Here is a 21,121-nt window from a genome sequence, read left to right as displayed (position 1 = left end):
CTTCTTCCCATTTGGCATGAAAGACACCTTTTTCCCCCACAAACACACTTGCAGCAAACCTAGCAAAGAAACCACTTGTATGTCTAAACTTGACCTTCAGCATGTTTAGCACATTTTTATGTCAGGCTTCTCATAAAGCAGATCAGCCTTCCTCACAAGTGACCACATCTGCAGCCTGGTTAGTCAAATGCTTTTGCAAAACTAAAAAGGGAACACCTTCCTTTTGCAAAACTAAAAAGGAACACTAGAAATTACCTTCTATCTTCAGACAACTGCACTCCAAACACATGCCTCAGACTATTTCAAGTAGAAAATGTTGGTTTGGATTTCAATATTTAATTATTTTTAACACTGAAGTTCTTCACCCAAATTTGGTGCGTAGTGGGGTAAAGCAGAGAAACCATCATAATGGTTCAGATGTTTGTTTAAAATATACAGGAAATGATGCTAGCTCTTGGTGCCACAGTAGAGACACAGTGATAAGTGGAGACAAAACCAGCACCTTGTTCAGTTATACCCACAACCCCAGTATTCTTAATTAATCAGGTAATCGCTTTTCTTTTGATTGTGTGGCAGCTTATTCATAGCCTTCTCAGTGTCATCGTATCAACAGTGGGACTATTATGTATCACTACTTTTGCAAACGTATCTAAATACATCATAAGAAAAAAAAATAACTCAAAGTCTTTCAGTAACATGAGCCCACCATTCACATAACTAAGTCTAGAAAATGATCCTGCTGCCAAAAACAGAAAGTGGGTGATTTTAAGAGAGCAGGAGGGGAGGCACATGAAGAAGCTGAAATCCGAAACTCCTCAGGAGAGATTCTTAGTCTTCTTGAATTCAAACTTTCTTATTTATAAGCCTGACTCCTCTTACCATGGAAAAAAATAGCACACAAATGTGTAACTCAAGCCTGTACCATAACTACCAAACAACCACAGAAGCTTTAATTCTGACATCTTCTATTACTGCACGTGCATGACTGTACAAATGTAATCCTCACTTGATGAGATCCTTTATTAAATAAAACTGTTTCCCATCATCCTATATGGCAACATAACACATCATTTCCATAGACATACTGAACTGCTGGCTCTTATGTATAAGCACCAAATGGTGAGGAAAGCCACTCATCTGCATCAAGATTTTAAGGGAAGGGTGGCATGGAGATGAGAAGAAAAAGAGTTAATGGCAGCCAGAAGAAAGCTCAAAACTAGGATTAATACCAATCTCTTGTGCTGAGATTTGCGCTGTTTTCTTTATAGATGTAACTCACCTGCCTCAGAACTACCCCCTTCCATCAGATATTCATGCCTCTTCTTACCAAGCCCTGACCACAAACTGCTCCCCACCCACATGGCATCTTCCCAGGGTCAGTATTGGCAAAGGCTGAACTCATAAGCCTGTAGTGTTTTATGGACGACTTCTGCCTCCACTCCATACTTCCATCTCTCTGCTTTCACACTTAGGAGCTTTCCTCCATTTCAATACAGTATCCATTTCCACACATCTTTCACAGCTTTGCTTTCCCCATCCTAAGTATTCCTCTTCCTAAGTTGCAGCTCCCCCCTCTTTCCTTCTGCTATCTCATACCCAGTATCTTTCTTTGCTTTAATCCTTTTCTAAATACCACATCAACTACCTAATCTTTCATGTTCTGGTTTTCCTACCACACTATCCTTCCAGCTTGCAATATTCTTGTTTCTACACGTACCGTGTTCTTCCTCCAAAATTACACTTCTCACTAGAAATACCTTCCCTCTAGAATCATCTATCTGCTGGATACCTGACCATACAACCTCTTCCAAGACCAAATTAACCCAGTGCTTTGTGTACATGCAGGAGGAGCAGAGAGCAGAGAGAGTACACTGCCTTAAGAAATTTTAAATTTAGACTGTATGTCTGAATTTAATTTAATTCCGTATTAAAAAAAAAATTAAAAAAAAAACCTCCCTTCTCTCCATTGATACCTAAACATTGCCCAAACTTCAGGAAGTAACTGCTACTATTATCTGAAAATGACAGCATTGGTGGATACACATAAATGAGATCACCTTGTAATGGAAATCCCCACTGACAGAATTAAGTGTGATCTCTAACATAGGGCTTGAACGAGCTGCTGCTCAACACAGAAAAAAAAACTTCTGATAAAATAAATTTAAGAAAGAAGAGCCAAAGCGAAGTGCAGAGGAGTTTCCTTGGTATATGTTTATCACCTGGGCCTTCCTTATCTATCTTTGAGGTTTACGTTGGTGTTTGTTCAAGGATGCTTTAACAAACTCACTTTATCAGCATGGTACACAGGCATAAAAAGCAAAAATCTGTGAACCGACTGCAAAGTGAGGACAGGTAGATGAACACAATGTGACATGAGGTGCTTAACCACCTTCTCGGTTTTTAGAATCATAGAATAGTTAAGGTTGGAAAGGACTTTAAGATCATCTAGTTCCAACCCCCCTGCCATGGGCAGGGACACCTCACACTAAACCATGTCACCAAAGGCTCCGTCCAAGCTGGCCTTGAACACTGCCAGGGATGAAGCATTCACAGCCTCCCTGGGCAACCCATTCCAGTGCCTCACCACCCTAACAGGAAAGAATTTCCTCCTTATATCCAATCTAAACTTCCCCTGTTTAAGTTTTAACCCGTTACCCCTTGTCCTGTCACTACAGTTCCTAATGAAGAGTCCCTCCCCAGCATCCTTATAAGCCCCCTTCAGATTCAGGAAGGCTGCTATGAGGTCTCCACGCAGCCTTCTCTTCTCCAGGCTGAACAGCCTCAACTTTCTCAGCCTGTCTTCATATGGGAGGTGCTCCAGTCCCCTGATCATCCTTGTGGCCTCCTCTGGACTTGTTCCAACAGTTCCATGTCCTTTTTATGTTGAGGACACCAGGACTCCAGGTGAGGTCTCACAAGAGCAGAGTAGAGGGGCAGGATCACCTCCTTCGTCCTGCTGGTCACGCTCCTTTTGATGCAGCCCAGGATATGGTTGGCTTTCTGGGCTGCAAGCACACACTGAAGCCGGCTCATGTTCATTTTCTCATCGACCAACACCCCCAAGTCCTTCCACGCAGGGCTGCTCTGAATCTCTTCTTTGCCCAACCTGTGGCTGTGCCTGGGATGTGCCTGGGGTACTTAAATGTTTTGTTGGAAGAAGCTCAGAGAAAATACATTTATATGGTCTCCTATATACAAACCTGAACTCTGTAGATTCAGTGTAGGTCAGTCCATATTACAGGTAATGATAATTTATTATACCAAATGAAGTTTGCAAGGCAGATAAGCCCTTTAACCAAAAGATTACAATAAGACTATGACTTAAATACAATATGTAGTGACAGCTCCTTCTCCTAGACTGTATCCTAGGCTACAGTACTTACAAGGCAAACACACTATTGACATCTGAATGCCACCACCATCACATTCAGTTTTTCAACAAATCACAGAATGACAGGATGGTTTGGGTTGGAAAGAACCTTAAAGATCACCTAATTCCAACACCCTTCCGCGGGCAGGGATACCTTCCACTAAACCCTGTCACTCAAGGCCCTGTCCAACCTGGCCTTGAACACAGCCAGGGATGGGGCATTCACAACTTCCTTACGCAACCTATTCCAGTAACTCACTTATCTAACAGTAAAGAATTTCTTCATTATACCCAACCTAAATCTCCCCTGTTTAAGTCTGAACCCATCACCCCTTGTCCTATCTCTACAGTCCCTGACAAAAGGTCCTTCTGCAGGGGACAAAGAGTGAAGAAAATGAATCTCAAAGAATTAATCTACATGAGAAGTACAACTCTGAAACCTGAAGCAGACACAAATAAAAGCTCCTTTATATCACCAGCAGATATTAAGGTTCTCTGTTTCACTTGTATTGCTTCTTCATATACCTTTTCAATTAATTACTGTTGGAACACACATGCTTCCATATTTACTTGCTCAGCCACCCAAACAGAAATGAAGCAGGAGGGAATGTTACAGAGTATGACCAAAATAATATCAAAAACTTACCCCTCTGAAATTCCAGCCCTTGGTAGAAGGAAACAAGGAAAAGTTGTTCTGTTGCTGTTGTTTCGGCCTGCCAGATGAGACAAAGGAAAGTGTTATATTTTCAGCTGTCTCATTTTCTGTATCAGCAACAGAATGATTAACAGATAGAGAAAAGAAAAAGTCTTCAAGTACTAAGACACCTTAGATATCCTTGGCTGTCCTTCTGATGGGTTTCTCTCTTCAGTTTAGTTAAATGTTTTAATTCAGATGGAGAGCTAAGAGACATGGCAGAGACAGTGACTTGATGTCACAACCTTCAGAGACACAGTGACTTGATGTCTGACAACAACTCGTTACTCCTACTCATCTTCAACAACCAGAGACAACCCTGACCTGAACAGTGTGGATCTATGAAACTGCAATTATGCCATGTGATGCAAGATGGTGCAGACTGCCAGCTGTACTTGATGGGGACACTGAAGAGCCTTTAATCCTAACAGGAAAGCTATGTGAAGCCCCAGTGTAAAGCAAGCTAGCCGTACCTTTGTGTGACGCTGAAAAAAATAAGCTGACTTCTGTTTTTACTCCTTCCAAAAACCTTTCTCCTACCCTATAATTATCCCTGCACAATTATTTCTGAAAAGCAACTGTAGCATTCTCCACTCTTAATAAGTGCTTTTCACCAGTAAGATCTTAAATGACTTAACAAAATGTAGGCAAACATTGCTGAGATTTTATACATGAAGTCAGATCAAAGCTTGACTGACCTGTTGTAGCTGACCAAACCAACAAATTGTTTGACAGCGAGACCTAAGCGCTGAGCACACTGCAACTCCAACCATACAATTATACAGATTACAGAAGCCATCATAAATAACAACAGGAACAAAAAACTTCGTTAAAAAATAGCAAATTAAATGGCTGCCTGTCAAACCTCACCACCCAACAACAACAGAACACATTTGCAGTTAAAGCACTGGACTAACACATGAGATATTCATGAGTCACTGCTGCTACTTATAGCTCCTGAAGGACTCCAACACAGTGTGCCCCGGTTTCTTTTCTGTAGAGGCAGGATAGCAGTAGTTTCCTCTTTTTTTCTATCTTCTCTATTTTGGTGTAAAATATTTGCTGACATTTTTCTTATGTATGTTAAAACACACCAGCGAGCAAATGATCACAGTAGATGGATTTACACAAAACACATAATCACAGCCATTTTTGTAACATCAAAGGCTGAGATGCAAGTTGTCCTGGCTTCAGCAGTAGCAGTTGTTTTTCTCTTTCTTGGTACCTGGTGCAGTGCTGTGTTTTTGACTTTTGGCCTGGGAGCAGCGCTGATAACACCAATGTTTTTGGTTGCTGCTCAGTAATCTTTACTCTGACCAAGGACTTTCTGAGTCTCATGCTCTGCCAGGGAAGAGGGGAAGCCGGAGGAAGCAGAGACAGGACACCTGACCCAAACTAACTACAGAGGTATTCCATACCACAGCACATCATGCACAGTATAGAAACTGGGGGGAGTTAACTGTAAGGGCTAGATCTCTGCTCAGGTCAGGCTGGGTATCAGTTGGCAGGTGGTGAGCGGTTGTATTATCTTCCCTTGTTATTTCCCTTATCATTATTATTATTGGTGGCAGCAGCAGTGGTTTGATGTTATACCTTAGTTACTGGAGTGTTCTTGTATCAACCCATGGGGGTTACATTCTTTTGATTCTCCTCCCTATCCCTCTGGGAGCTGAGGGAGAAAGGAGGGGGGAGTGAGCGAGTGGCTGCATGGTTCTGAGTTACTGGCTGGGCTTAAACCACAATGTAAGTCTTACTGGTTTTTCATTCTAACAGCCAGCCAACCAGGAAGAATATCAGTATTTGAAACACATTGATAAAATCATTGAAAAACACAAGGCAGCATACATGACAACCTTTAGTTACCATTAAAAATCATCCCTCTAATAAATCTTTCTATTACAGCTTTCCAAGTTAAAATATATAAAACTGAATTTCTAACCCAAAAGCCTCACTGGAACTTTAACTTTATGGAAGGAGAAAAGTGTGATTAACAACAACAATTTACACAGTTTAGAAACTGCCCTATCAGTGTTTTGAACCATTTTTATTCACAGGTAGTCTCACAGCAGAACCAGTCAGTACTGGGAACTTTCTATAGAGAGTTGTACTCCTTAGGAACTTTAAAAAATAAAATAAAACCTCATGTTTAAACTTCCATTTCTGCATTTTTATTTTGATATTTTAATGCTGTTCATGCCTTTATTTTCTCAGTTAATTCAGAATTGCACTAGTTCTGGTTTAGTTAAGCTGAATATAGGGGAAATAAAAGACATTCAATTTTCAGTATAGCAGAATTTACGATGGACAGTTACAAGGGAAAAGAAAACTTCATTAAAAATTATCTCTCCCACAATCATTCTATAACAAGAACTGAGAACTCTGTAATAAGCAATAAGTTTGTTGTATCATTCATCTATACTAAAGCAACAGCCATCCACTAGAAGAGTGATGACTAACCATATTATCATCGATCTGTAACTTTCCCATTCACTGAAAGCACCCCAGACTACACAACAACAGCCAGTCCTCATGGAGGTCAGACAATATTAAATCTGTATTTTGCCAGTTTTCACAATAGGTATCCTCCTTCCTTATCAGTCAAGAGCCTTAACTTCATTTCAGTGAGAATGAACCTCTCTATTATTTTATTATTTTAATACTATTGTAGTGTTATTAAAGAGCCTTAAATGCAGCAGCCTAATGAAACAAGCCAGTTTTACTAAAAGGAATTAATTAAAGAGGCAGTGAAACATTGAAATCCCTGTATGCTCCTCCATGACTCACTGGCCTGATCTGATACATACACAGGGTGTAACTAAACTCTTTGCAAACTGTTTTTTTTTTTTTTCCCACTGTGTGCACAGCTCTTCTAATGAGCAGAAATCAGGCTGAAGCATTAAATTTACTTTCCACCCTATGGACTACCTTAAAGCATTTCTTCAAAAACTTCTGCTTTTATGCGTCTGGCCTGGCCACTACTTTCCTAATTTTTATTCTGTCAGAGGTATTCAAAGCTTAAGCTTGTAACACAGTGAACACATCAAGTTTAGTTTCCCATTACAAGCAAGCATTTCATACAGCTAGTCTCAAACTTACCAAGATATTAAGGCTGCAAAAGTACCATGCCATTATCTTACTGACAGACTGGTTAGAAATCTCACTGCTCCCATAACTAGAAATTGTCTAGGCTAACCATATTAATAAATTGTTTATAACCACCATCCTGAACCAGCATTTTTCAGCTGAATAAACCCATAAATCAAAATGAAGTAAAACAGAAGTTCTGGTTTTCAACTGCACCTCAAGTAACAAAATACAGTTCTATCAAAACCAACACCTTATTACAGTGTTAAGTTTGGTCCTTCACTATCTTCAAGTTATTTTGATCTCTTAATCTTCCTGTCAACATCAGTGGGAACCGTACTGAAAATGAGAATATTGCAGATTCTTTCAAATAAATCAATGTCTTGCTATTTTTGTATAGGGCACTACTCCTGTTACTTCTGAACATTCTGTTTACTGGGTAATTCTTTTCTGAATTTTAGTAGTATATAAGCTAATGAAGAAACAGCCTGCCTCTATTACAAAACTATTAAAATACTAAACTGCTATTTGATAATCTATACACAAAACCACAAAGCTACAGAACTGTCAACAGATTCTATTTTTTAATAACCAATAAATGTTATGCTTTGATAGGAGGGATATTATATCACTATGTGTATTAGAACCACTTGGTTTGGAAATAATTTACCAGACCAATAATAAAAGTCAGCACTGGCATAAGTAGGTAGCAGACAGAACGAAATAAAATGTTAGCTTAAAGATGGAAAGAGGAGACAAATTAACAGGTGTTAACAGTGACAACCAAATCTGACTTAGGCACCTAAGTCTAAAATAAATTACCTGGATAATACAGTAAGACTTTTCAGATGTCATGAACAAGATGGGGATGGTTACTGCAACTGCATGCACTGTGACTAGCACTCTTGAAATACATCAAATAGGTTATCACACACTAAGGTCGTGGCTGAGAAAAAGAAGTACATAATGTGTGAGGAAAAGAGAGGAGTTCATCCCCACAATTACTTACAGCAGTAATTTAAAAGCTGTAATATATAATACTTGACCTTTCTTAAAGATGGATCTTTCTTCATTTAGCTAGAAGTCACAAAAACATTTTCTCCCCACTACCGCAGCTTTAAGAATGAAAGACTAGAAGGTGGGATTATGTAGAGACTCTTCAGGCTGTAGGAGGGAGAGGGTCACCAAACCTGTCAGCTGAGCTTGGTTTGGAGATCTCTATGGTAAGTTTACCTTGGAAATAAAAGCCTGAAACCAAGTTCATCCAATCTGAGAAAAGTGCAAGCAGAGGCCTGTCACTTGGATAGGCAACTAACTGGTGAAGACACTTAACTTGCAGCCAAGTCTGAGTGTCAAATTCCTTCTCCTCCTCCTCTTCAGTATATATTTTAACTGTTCACCTTCCATTTAACCTTTAAACTCTAACCCTGGCAAAGTAAGTCATGCAAAATGGAGTCTTCACAACTTAGTTGCTCAGATGTTGTGGTTTAAACCCAACCACACAGCTCCTTCACTCCCTCCCCCTCCTTCCTCCCTCCCCCTCCTCCCAGAGGGATGGAGAGGAGAATCAAAAAGAATGCAACTCCCACAGGCTGAGATAAGAACAGTCTAGCAACTAAGGTATAACACAAATCACTACTGCTACCACCAATGATAATAATGATAAGGGAAATAACAAGGGAAGAGAATACAACCGCTCACCCCTCCCCAGCCCGACCGAGCACCAACTGATACCTCGTCCAACCACGCCGTCAACTTGCCCTTCCAGGTAACTCTCAGTTACATCCTGGGCATGACGTGCTGTGGTATGGAATACCTCTTTGGTCAGTTTGGGTCAGGTGTCCTGTCTCTGCTTCCTCCCGGCTTCCCCTCCTCCCTGGCAGAGCATGAGGCTCACAAAGTCCTTGGTCAGACTAAAACATTTGAGCAGTAACTAAGAATATCAGCGTTATCAGCGCTGTTCTCAGGGCAAAAGTCAAAACACAGCACTGCACCAGCTACCAAGAAGGAGAAAAATGACTGCTACTGCTGAACCCAGGACAACTTGCAACAGGAAACAAAACACTGATCCTTCTTAAAATGATTTCACAAAAAAAAAAAAAAAAACCCCAAACAACTTTAGCTGAGTAAGTACATACCTTGCATATTCCAGTTCCACCTTGGAACTTAAATTAAAACTTGATTTTTTTTCTTCTCACCTTTTACCAGTGGCAGTAACATTTACAGATCAATGAAACTGTAATTTTTGCAGTGACTGGATATGACCTTTAGCTAGTCTTTCTGCACACAACTCAGGACAGAACCCAGTTATGGTCCCCAGAATTTTGTTGACAATACTAAGAAAAAAGAATTAAAAGTCATAAAATAATGCTTTCATTCTTCAGCTGTGCAGAGTTTTCTGTTTAGGTTCCCTCACACATGGTACTATGAATAGATACAGTGTAAACGTCTGTTGGACAAAGACATCCTCATTGAATTCTTTATTTAGACACAGTTTTCAGACACCAAATTAATATGATTCCCCAAACAAATCAGTGGAGGTTTTTTGTGCAACCTTTACTGTGCTGTACATTATAATGACAACAGATACGTGTATAAAGGAATCTAAAGACTCCAGCATGCACTGAATGTTTTAAAGCTTCTGCTACATTTACTAACAAAAGTGTGTTATCTTTCCTGAAGCATGACAAGATAAATGAACAATTTATGCCAGTTTACATTAAGCTCACATAACTTTTACATCTTCATCTGATCCTGCAGTCCTCCTGCACACAGAATCACTGACTACAACAGTATTTTTTTAGATATCAACATCCAAGCTGTGTGCGCTTTGTTTAAAACTACTCAGCTGCTACATCTGTTTGAAGATAAAAGCGCATTTCACCAATCTACATGAATACTCTCTCAGATAATAAAAGGAAAGCTCAAATCACTTAGAGACAAGCTGCACTAAGTAAAAATTCTTTTCAGTCCGCAAAAAAAAAGAAAGGTTACTACAGCTGTGAATATTTTATGAAGATACTGTTAAATAATAAATAGCATGTACTATTCAGAACTTCTCTTTGTAATGTCATCTGCTCAACCTATCAAAAGCGTACACTATGTACTGTTCAGAAAAGCACTTTTATTTTAACATACTGGGAGATTTGTGATACTAATTACAAAGAAAAAAATTCAACATGGTTTAGCTGGTGAAGCCTGAGATACACAGGAGCATTTTAGCTCTGAATAATAATTCTGAACAATACTGATTTCTCTTGGACATTTTAAGTTACAGATATTTGAATTAATGTACAATAATAAACTAATGTAATTGAACACTTACTACCTTGAGGGAAACAAAAATACCCACCAAGGAAAATAACCCAAACAGATGGCTGGTTTTTACTAGCTGGGCTGACTTCCTGAATACTAACATAATCTTTTATTGTCCTATTATCATGCACTACGTGCCATAAATGTATTAAGAACGAAAACCAGCCCTTGTGAATCTGGCTCTACACAGATGAAAACAGCAGCACTGAAGTAGGTACATCTAAAAGTGAGCTGTCCCACACCTACTCTTTTCCCATGCTTTCTTCAGAACATCTTTACTTATACTATGAACCCACGCACAGCACCATAAAATAGCCCATCACTAATAAACCCCAAAGAAGCTGCAAAATGTATTTTTTCTTATTTCTGTATTTGAATAATTTTCTGTAGAAATTAATACTAATTTTATGGAAGAGGAAAAAAAGCTGAAGATCACATAAAATTCTACATTTCTATCTAAAAATCAGATATTCCTAATGTTGTAACATTTCATCTTCTGAAGAAATACGGGCTTGTTTTAAAGCCTTAAACATGTTTCTTAATCTATAACTACTGCAGATGAATGCAGTAAATAATGTCTGATATGCATGACTATAAAAGCATCCCCCTTGACATATATGAACTCTATTCCAAACTGAAACAAAAAGCCCTGGCTACTAGCCAGGAGGAGGCTGCAGGCTTTTCTGCTGTTTGACAAAGGTATGGCTAATGCTAGGGAGGGTGAGAAGAGAGTCCTGTCTTAGTTTCTGTAACAAAATATCACTGTAAGATCAGAAAGATTATTCACTGGCTCACTCTGAATGCACAGCCTAAAATTATTCCTGTACCGTTTCAAGAATCCTAGGAAGGAGAAATAGCAGTAACGTTTGTTAATTTTTAGTTATTACTTCATCCCACTGTTGTATCACGGAAACGTGCTGAATTCTTTACAAAGAGAACTCCTCATTAAAAAGAAATGCTTGCTTGCTCATCTCCACCCTACACAGCCAGCCATCAAGATAAGATCCTCTGGCCCATGGGAAAAACAAAGATCTGATGATAATGCTTAAATGGCTGCCATCATGAAAGCCTGAGAAAAAGCAAGCCTCGGGCAGAAACATCACAATATTCATGCTCAAGTTGAGAACAAGTCTATTCCATTTTGATTTCAAAATAGAAGCTGCCATTGAGAACCTATGGCTGGGAAATCCACTTAGTTTAGCAAGACTGTATAGCTACTGGTTAGATAGAAACAAAAAGGTTCACCCAGAGAAAGCATACGAGGGATTTCTTAGCAATTTGTGAAACACAACCAAACTGCATTTTAAGCCTGTAGAGGAGCTACTAACACCCTCAAATTGCACCAGTCAAGTGCAATCACATCATGTTCTTGAGAAAGGAAATGGGAGTTTTCTGAAAGTCCTTTTTGTTTGGATTCACATTGTCTGGCTCTCTCAGTGAAGGTAAACATGAGCTCCTGAAAAGCTGTGGCTGACCAACAGGCTTTTAGAAAGATCAGAATAGAGACGGCAACACTACTTAACTTGCCCCCAAAGTAACATTTGGGGGCAAGTCAATCCATGATTTTATAACTCCTATACTGCTATTTCTTTATCCCTTCATTTGCAGCTTCATCTTTTTATGCATTATAGCTTCTACATCAACTGAAAAGGCAAAAAAAGTCAAATAGGATGGTTATTAAGCCAATTTAGAGGCTTCTCCATGTTGAAAAGCAAAGAATTCCTGCACACCTTCTAAAGAGCGCTGTAAGATGTTTTCACACCTTGCTCTGAAGTATATGGCATCAAGCCAGTCAGTCAAGGAAGGAAACCTGCTTTTATTAAATGTGTTCATTTATAAAGGACTGTAACTTTCAGAATACAGTTTCATTGAGAAAGATTATTCTTGCATGAAGAATAATCTTACACTGAGTGACAAGAACCACTCTTGTAATTTCTATGGAGACAGACTAGAAAGTTTTAGATCGAAATCATAACAGGATGTTACAGGGATGTCACCACTGGAGCTAATAAACTAACCTTCTCCAAGTGCATGCAATCATGCCCATGACTTAACTTCAGCGTACAGTAACCACCCCCCAACAAATATCTGATTATAACACAATTTTATGGGCACTCTAGTTCTGCCCTCTGCCATGTCTGAAGGACTGCAGGCTGTCATGGCAAATGCCATTTAGCTATTTTGTCACATATAGCTCAATAACTTGGACATGAAAACCTCACCAAAGGTTACATTCTGCAGCATACCAAGTCATCCTCAGCACATGAGCAGTATTTCACGATGCCGAAGCTAAAACACAGGCAACAGAACTTCTCACAAACTTTAGGCATTATCAGTTAATTAAGAAGTTAAATTAAAAAGTCAAGAATTTACCAATTTATCAATAACAAAACCTTTCACAGGAAAGAGTTTCAATATTTATAGAAAGTCTGAGGGAAAAGCTTCAATTTTTTCAAACAACCTTTCCCTCTTGGTACAGCTTTTTATTCAGAAATTTAAAGTACCATGACTTGGGATTTCCCCCCCTTCCCCACTTTGGGTGCTGTTTTTAAAGATAAAAACCCACCAAACACCTTTTTTTTCTTTTAGGGTAATAAGAAATCCAGGAGAACACATTTCCAATCTGATATGATAAACACAACTAAGTTTAACAAAATACTTAAGAAACAGCTGAAATATCTGAGGCAAGCAAACATTTTTACTTATGTACCCAATGCAACCAGTTATCTTTAATAAGTTGCCAGTATACTGAATTTGTTTTACCTCAAGTTACATTATATGCACCAAAATTAACTACAAGGGACCCTGAATCAAAGTTTAAAGCAATATGTGGTATATACATACATCAAGATCAAACTAAGCACCTTTTAGACCCAAAGACATTTTGATTTGTAAGATTTCACTTGCATTATTAGCAGACTGTCCACCGCAGGTACCCAAAGGAAACAGTGATTTCATCTTCATTTCCATCTGCACAGCAATTCTTAAGTTGCATAAATAACTGCAAGAGCAACTATCAGACCCCTAGGCTTAGAAAACTCTTTTCGCCTCATGTTTAACAAAGTGATCTTAATAATTTTCTTATTCAGTTTTAACATATTCTTTTAGATCTTGAAAAGAATAAGCAGTGCCCTTTCAATATCCATTACTTTCATTTCCCTTGTTTCAGTTCCTTTGATGCAACTCATTAAACTTCTTTTTGTGGCCATAAATCCCCTGAGCTCCATAAGCATTTTGTCCTACTCTATGACAGCAGAGGTACCAAATCAAGCCCAAATATGCTTTCAGTTTAAAAGTTCATGCATATCATAAACACCAGACCGGTTTCCCCTTTGTTCTAAATTAAAGTGAAATAAACACAAACAAGACAACTAGATGCACAAAGGCCAGTTTATGCATTCAAGCAGACCTAGATTCAACAACAGTTTCAATAAATAATGCATCCTCTGACATCAGGATATTCTGTTTAACACAAACACTGACAAATTTATTTCTGCAGAGTTTTTGAAGGCAGTTTATAAATAGACACTGAAGTCAACAAATACTGACCTCTACCATGTGACTGTTGTGATCTTGATCTTCATTGCACAGTGAGGTCAGAAGGCTACCAAGATAGTTTTATCATCAAGAATTATGTAAACGCATTTACATAACAATGCTGCTAATAAAAGCTAAGTTATAATTTCTGAGCAGAGGACTTTGTACTACATATTTGGCATTGGAAGTTTCTTTACAACATGAAACATTTGAAGCCAGTGCCAAATTTAACACCTAATGTTTTTAACACTCTTCACTGGTCTGAGGGAGGAGGCTTCAGCACTACATTCAAAAGGTGTCTGAAACCAAACACCCCTTTCATAATAACTGGATTTTTATGTAGCAGAATGACTTCCCATTAAGTATACAAAAAAACCTCCACACTTTCATTATTCATAATTTCTGAAGGGCTATTTCACCTGAGATGGAAAAGCAAAACATTTTCAGTAGTTAGTTATTATTCACAGCTGGGTTCCTGTGGGAACATTTTCTGCATCACTGTTGCCATAGTAATTACTATAGAAACCCTGAATGCAGTAGAGTAAAACCTGTTGAAACTATTGTTCTGTTAAAGCCCCAGTCAAAGTTTCAACACAGGACAGAAAATGTTCACTTACCTCTGCTTCTGCCAGAAATAAGTTATGGTTTCTAGTCTCTTCAATATAAACACACTAACTACATTACAGGCATTTCAGCCCACGACCACTTTACAAAAGCACACAGAAAACTTCGACAAATAATCTTGTTACAAGTACAAAATCCTATAATTATAAAATAACATGATACCAGTGATGACTCTGAACATATGTATTTGTTGTTTTGTCCCAGGTGTGAACACACACTGATTTTTTTTATTACTATTCCTTCTGAATTAATACACTTCCTGCAAAACCAGGAATCCACGTGTTCACATGGATCAGACAAGAGATGGAGGATTTTGGGACCAGTGATGGGTTGATCTGTCAATGGAGAAAATTTCCTCATCTCTTTCAAGGTAAGATTGGCTGTCCATGCCTGGAACCAGGAAGGCCTATATCTTTCTTATTTTATGTTAGTTATGAGATTTGTTACCGATTACCTTAACAAACACAAGTATTTAGTTGCTTTCCTTCTTCAATAGAAGAAATCCAAACAGATGCTGATTTGATCAATGAAGATGCAAAATTAGTTACCACTTCCTTTATGGCCATGGATACCAGAACTACTGTTGTTAGCCAGAGCAACAGGAACAGAAGGTAAATCCTACCCTACTTCTGTTGAATATGCTTCTAGAGCCAAGCTCTTGAATTTTATCCCATCACTTATAGTATATCTCTTGATTAATAAAATACCATCTTGCTTTTGGTACAGCACTTTTCCAAATGCATAAAAATGATGTTCTATGATTCTATAAAAAATTGATATGAAAAGATTTCACTTCACCCAACACTCTCCTCACTTCCAACAAAAGTGGGGTCTTTTGCATTAAACACAAACAATTTAACAATGCTGCCAGATTGATTGACAGCATTATTTGCCTAATACCGCTATAAGTAGATCTCTTAAGCTTGACAACCTCAAACTGGGAGATATATATGTAGCAATGAGATGAGTCAATCATTTGGGAGAAGTGGCATAGCAAGGAAGAACATACAGAGCTCAGCCTTGCAAGTCTAATGCTTCAGCACGCGCTCTTTGTTAAGGGTAAAGATTAACGATAAGAAGCTGCTTTCTCATTCTTAATAGAGGAATGTGGCAACAGAATTAACTGAAGCAGCAGTCATATCCTGTGCATGGCATCTGACCTTGTGATCTCAATCTGAATGTAAAGAACAGAGAAGCAGCACTGAGCACACATGATAAGCAGACAACATACACTGGCTGCAATAAACACTGCAAGGGGTGGAATTGATGAAGACTGGTTTCTGTGGAAGCAGGCCCCGTGTTTCACCCCACACCTCAGCACATTCTGTCTCATTAGCCCTGCGACACTTGCCATGGAAAAACTGTGGTTAGTGCAGAGCAACACATCTGCTGGTAGGGTCCTGCCCAAAGAACAGAACATGGCTGCACTCTTCGGCAGCCTTCCTTGCAATGGTGATCTAACTGGGGTCTCTAACCCCCACCCAGATAAAGTTACATTAAATCTTGTGGGTTTTGGCTCTGATATTTTTTGTATTTTTTTTTAAATGAAACCAAACAATGGGTTGAAAAGTTACTGGCAAGAAAGATAGCACAGTCATAAGCCATTTCCTGAGGAAACTAGGCTTTCTTGAAACCACACACACATCTTTCTGCATATCTGACTTTTCCAGGTAACCTGAAAAGCAAAGTAAATGGTTTCATAACTTCCCACTCCCCCTTACATCCTACTGAGGGACATAAAAGTTGGGGGGTGGGGGGGGGGGGGGTGGAGTGGGGAGTTGTTAAATATTTTTTTTAAACTAAAAATGTGTCACAACTTTTTCCTTCAAGTACATTTATGGAAAGGGAAGAATTAAAAGTTGTTCTTTAAATCATCATAATGAATCAGGCACCCCGGTTCGGGAAAACAAGTGCAATGGTCTTCCCCAAAGGCCATAAAAACAGGCAGCTGTTCTCAAGAGAGAAAAATTTAAAATTACAAGCTAGTGAAAAATATTGCATGTTAAACCTAAACCACAAAGAAATTTAACACCGCGTGTAATACGTTAACCAAGAGCTCCAAGGTGATCATGCTAAACTGAATTGCACCATGAAAAGAAAATGCAGAAAAGAAACAATGCAGTATTAAGTTGTCTTTAAATGGAAACCTCAAACAGTTACATCTTTGCTGTAGTAGAACAGCATTACAGTACACTTGTAATGAATGAGTTCTACTCTGAGAAGAAGCCTCAGCAAAGAAAAATTTGCCCTATAGTGCATTTGAGATTTAACTGATTGCTAGAATGATATTAAGGCATTAAATTACCATAGAAGACATTTATTGTAATGATGCTCTGATATCATGAGTGTAAATCTTTGCACACCAGATTACAATGTCTAATAGACAATAACATAATAAAAAGTGGATGTTATGACATCTTTACAACAGCTTCATACGAAACCCTTCCCATTCCCACAGAAATACCAGTCTATGAGTCGAAGTAAGGAACCTGAAATTCTAGATATTTGACTTTCAAATAAATACAGATACATTGAATAACCAAGCATTTTTCATCAGAAGTCAGTGCTGGCAACCAAAGAAATCCATGTGCTTTGGCAAAATTTTCACTTCATTTTGTAATGAATTTTGTAGCAAATTAAGACAACAAGCATCCATCCTGATCCCAAATTTTGCTCCATTTTGTTTACCTGAGCAATTTCTAAGTTGCTAGATTAGGCTGAGAAAAAGGGCTAGCAGTTTCCTCAGGGGAAACACAGCTTCTTGTTTCACCAGGCTACTAACTGTCCTCATACATTCACCTAGCAGATACAAAACCTAAATCAACTGTGGTCTAAGGATGGATGAGACAGTTCCAAAGACTATCAATACTCTGGCAAAAAAGACAGTCACAGATTCCTTGTTGGGCAAAAATATATTAACTGGATCTCTGATTAGATCAGCTTGAGTTGAAACAGGCCAGGAAAATAATACTCAAGATCTTTGATGGAACTTAACACAAAACCATTTCCTTTAAATAAGGACATCAGAATCTAAAGCAATTATTTTGACATTTCTAGAGTCCTTTGACAATCTTTCTATCTGCTCTTTGTGACAATTACGTGTTTCTGTAGGTAGAACTCAGCTGCTGAAAGGCTTGAGGCATGGAAAGAGAAAAACATGATCACATCCTAGCTGTACTGTTTATTAGAAAAACAAACAGAATGAACATTCAGGGACAGTATTCCCAGGGAGGCAGGGACAGCTGCTTCAGTTGCATGAACCTGCCACATCAATAGAGGAATATAAAACACTATTACTCTGTTTATGACCACAAAGTTACTGTATACAGTTTTTGCAAACTGCAGTGTACAGAATAAGGGGACATTTCACAGTTGTTTTGCTGTAAGCAGGCTATTTAGGAGCTATAAGAGAGACCTCTCCAGGCTGACAGGAGAAAACTACATAAAGCACACATACAAACCTGAAGGACACTGCTGGACACAGTCCAGTCTTACATGCACAGCACACATAAATACTATGAGCAAAATCACACAGGAATAACCTTCAAAGAGGAAAAGAAGAAATGGTTCAGGTGATTGAAGAATTTACTTTTTCAATACTGATACAAAAAAAATACCATGAAACCAAGTATTGTAATATTAATTCCTCCAAAACAAAGGACAACCATCAGTGTGTGAGAGAAGTTTGGCTAAGCCTGAAATGGAATTAAAGCACTATACATTTTTTTTAAATTAAATATCCTATGGAGTCACTCCCAGCCCCACAGAAAAACCAACCACCAGCTATTCACATCCAGTTGGTAAATACAGCCCCCTGCTGCGCAACGTACAAAACCTGGGATGCAGGTACCTTCCTGCCACCGTGCTCCATGAGCCGTCTGTAAATTACCATGTACTCCCTCAGTCGCATGCAAAATTCCGACGGCAAAAACATAACAAAAGAAATTCAATTTTCTCACAACTCCCCTACTCCGCTAAACAGAAAATGGGAAGATTCTGAATGTGCAGGTATTAAGCAGCCTACTCACTGTAGGATATGAGAACCTTCCCTTTAAATTCCCCTCTCCTTGTGTTTCATAATATTTCTTTTAATCAAGCTGGTCTCTTCTCCCAGGTAAGAAGTGACAGGACAAGAGGAGTAGCGTAATTGAATTCACTTTAAAAGATGGTTTGAGAATCCATTCTTTAAATGAGGATATAACTAACCAGACAGCTGGTAATATACAGTTAGCTTCTGGCCTTCACCACTGAATGCAAAACATGACAGAGCAGCTGATGATACAGCAGGAAACAGTACTTACATTCCTGCCAACAGATTAGGTTAATATTTACGAATTTTCATTTCTACTTCCCACAGTGATATTGAAGTTCATAGTCAGGGAAAACACGTGTTCTTAATCATAACAAATAAGTGGATATTCTAAAATACTTGCACATTTTTCAGTACTTTGCAATGCTCTTATTTTAGTCACGGATTCTGGTTTTCTATTCATAATTACCTTAATATGAGCTATCAGCATTAGCCCAGGTTTTCTTTCCCACACCAGAATAAATCTACAAATTTAGCTAGGGTATTTCCTTATGTAGTTACAAGACAATGTAATGACAACTTACTACAGAAAAGTTCTCTTCCATATCTGAGAGATTTGCAGATGACCCACTGTATTTAGCTTGAAAAATACATATTCAAATTAAACATTCATCTATAGAGATTTTCAGGGCCTGCAGGAAAATGCAGTTAATTTAACTGATTCATGCATTCTCCAGCCTTTCCTCCCCCTCCCCAAGGAAAGACCAAGTTCAAAATCAGCCTTTTGTTTCTGATTTTTTTGTTTGTTTCCAAATACAACAATGTTTAAATGTTCCCATAGAAACATCATGTTTGTTTTCCTTGAAAACTTTATCACCAGCTCCCTCTACAGTCAGAGAAATAACTAAAAATACATAATCACTGTCGGGGGAGGGGGGGGGGGGGAGGGAATAAAAGTTCAACTGTCTTATTATGACTATTAGAGTATTAACCAGAAGCTTAACTGTACTATATGTTGACCAAGCGTATAAAGTAATAACAGATTGTTTATAAGAACTGATACCGTAGTCTTAGTGAAAAGGAATCAGGAACAAGGAGAAGGATTTCTCTAAGGGAAGCAGGGTGAGCACAGAGGAAACAGATGGCTGGCAATGGTGGATCACTGGGATTCTCTTTTTACATTAAAAAAAATAAATGTCACAGCCACACTTCACAGAGGCACGTGCACCCACTCAGAGAATCAAGATGTTTCAAAGTACTTGCCAGAAATCCACACTGTTCTACATTTTATATGTGTTTACTTATGTATTTTATTGCAGTTTACTTTGAAGACTTCTTTTTTTAATCTCTGATTTGTTCAGTGGGCTTAAGAGGTCTTGCTTTTTCTAAATCAGCCTAAAAATAAAACATACTCCCTCTGTAATGGAATGCAAAAAAACTGGTACACTCCGCTAAACAGCGAAAGGTACTGGTCAAGGGAGGAATGTAAACTCATGTTAACTGTTACTTAAAAATAAAACCAAAAAGTATTAAAGTGATTCCTAGGTACAGATAATGGAAAAAAAAAAAAAAAACAAAAAACAAAAAACAAAAACCCAACCTCCAAAACAACCACCAACCAACCAGAAAAACCCACACCCAAAAATCCCACATCCAGCATGAGACAGAAGAGACTGTGGCAACTACATTTAAATCAAGTATCAATTTACGCCTTTGTTAACAACTTTGTTCCACCCCAGGTAAAGCACCTCTCTGGGCCCAGGGAGGTGATAGTGCTAACACAGCTATAATGAAACCTGTAGGATATACAATTGCTTACAAAGGCCTGAAAAACTTTAATTATCACAGAAATAGTGTTTTGAAACACACTGCAGTAAGTGGTAAGCAGCTGCCCAGAATGAGTAAGGGGTCCCTGAAGGGAAAATTGCTCCTGAAGTACTGAGAGCAGTTTAATGGCGATGGGGCTGATTAGCAGCAGAGCCATACTCCATAAGGACCAGTCAACTTCACATGGATTTGATTAAATCTTCCATAAGTACTACCAGTATCATCTGTTTAATGTCATATCCTGAAGCCTTTTTAAACAGAAATAGGAAAACCTTACCTTGTTCCTCTGTTAGCTTGCTCAAGACTTACTTGCCTAGATGTTGTAATACCATACACAGTAAAGATCAAACCCATCTGAGGGAGATCTTTCAATAGCAGGATTTTTTCCTACAAAATGCATGGTATGTGCATCAAATATGGTGATGTGCTAAAGCAGCTCTTAATGGTGAGATTTGTGGATGATTTGGAGAGATGCTGATAATGAGTAACCCAGACAGTTAAAAGCTCTTCTATACCACATTAAGAGTTTCTATATATATTAAATGCTTATTGTTTATGATTGAAGCATCACATCATTGAATATTTTACTTGGTCAGTTAAACATTTTTGGTAGTTGAATGGAAATTAAGGGAATTAAGAC

The 21,121-nt window shown here is 38.4% G+C and overlaps 1 protein-coding gene across 3 annotated transcripts in view; it reads right to left on the bottom strand.

Annotated features, from left to right (window-relative positions):
• The window catches only part of ARHGEF3 (Rho guanine nucleotide exchange factor 3), a 120,888-nt gene that overhangs the window by 75,180 nt on the left and 24,587 nt on the right, over window positions 1-21,121 (bottom strand). For 2 of the 3 annotated variants that reach the window (XM_057417656.1, XM_057417658.1), the window contains exons 3-4: window positions 18,086-18,166; window positions 4,017-4,083 (exon numbers count right to left, since the gene is read on the bottom strand). In XM_057417656.1, the coding sequence (XP_057273639.1) occupies window positions 4,017-4,083; window positions 18,086-18,166 (148 nt within the window). The remainder of the gene's footprint in view (window positions 1-4,016; window positions 4,084-18,085; window positions 18,167-21,121) is intronic. The other variant, XM_057417657.1, reaches the window with a different exon arrangement.

Source organism: Pezoporus wallicus, unplaced genomic scaffold (assembly GCF_028554395.1).
Source record: "Pezoporus wallicus isolate ANWC-B61680 ecotype Strahan unplaced genomic scaffold, APGP_CSIRO_Pwel_v1 contig_8542, whole genome shotgun sequence".
In the NCBI taxonomy this organism is placed as follows: Eukaryota; Metazoa; Chordata; class Aves; order Psittaciformes; family Psittacidae; genus Pezoporus; species Pezoporus wallicus.
This window is presented reverse-complemented; position numbering and strand designations above follow the sequence as displayed.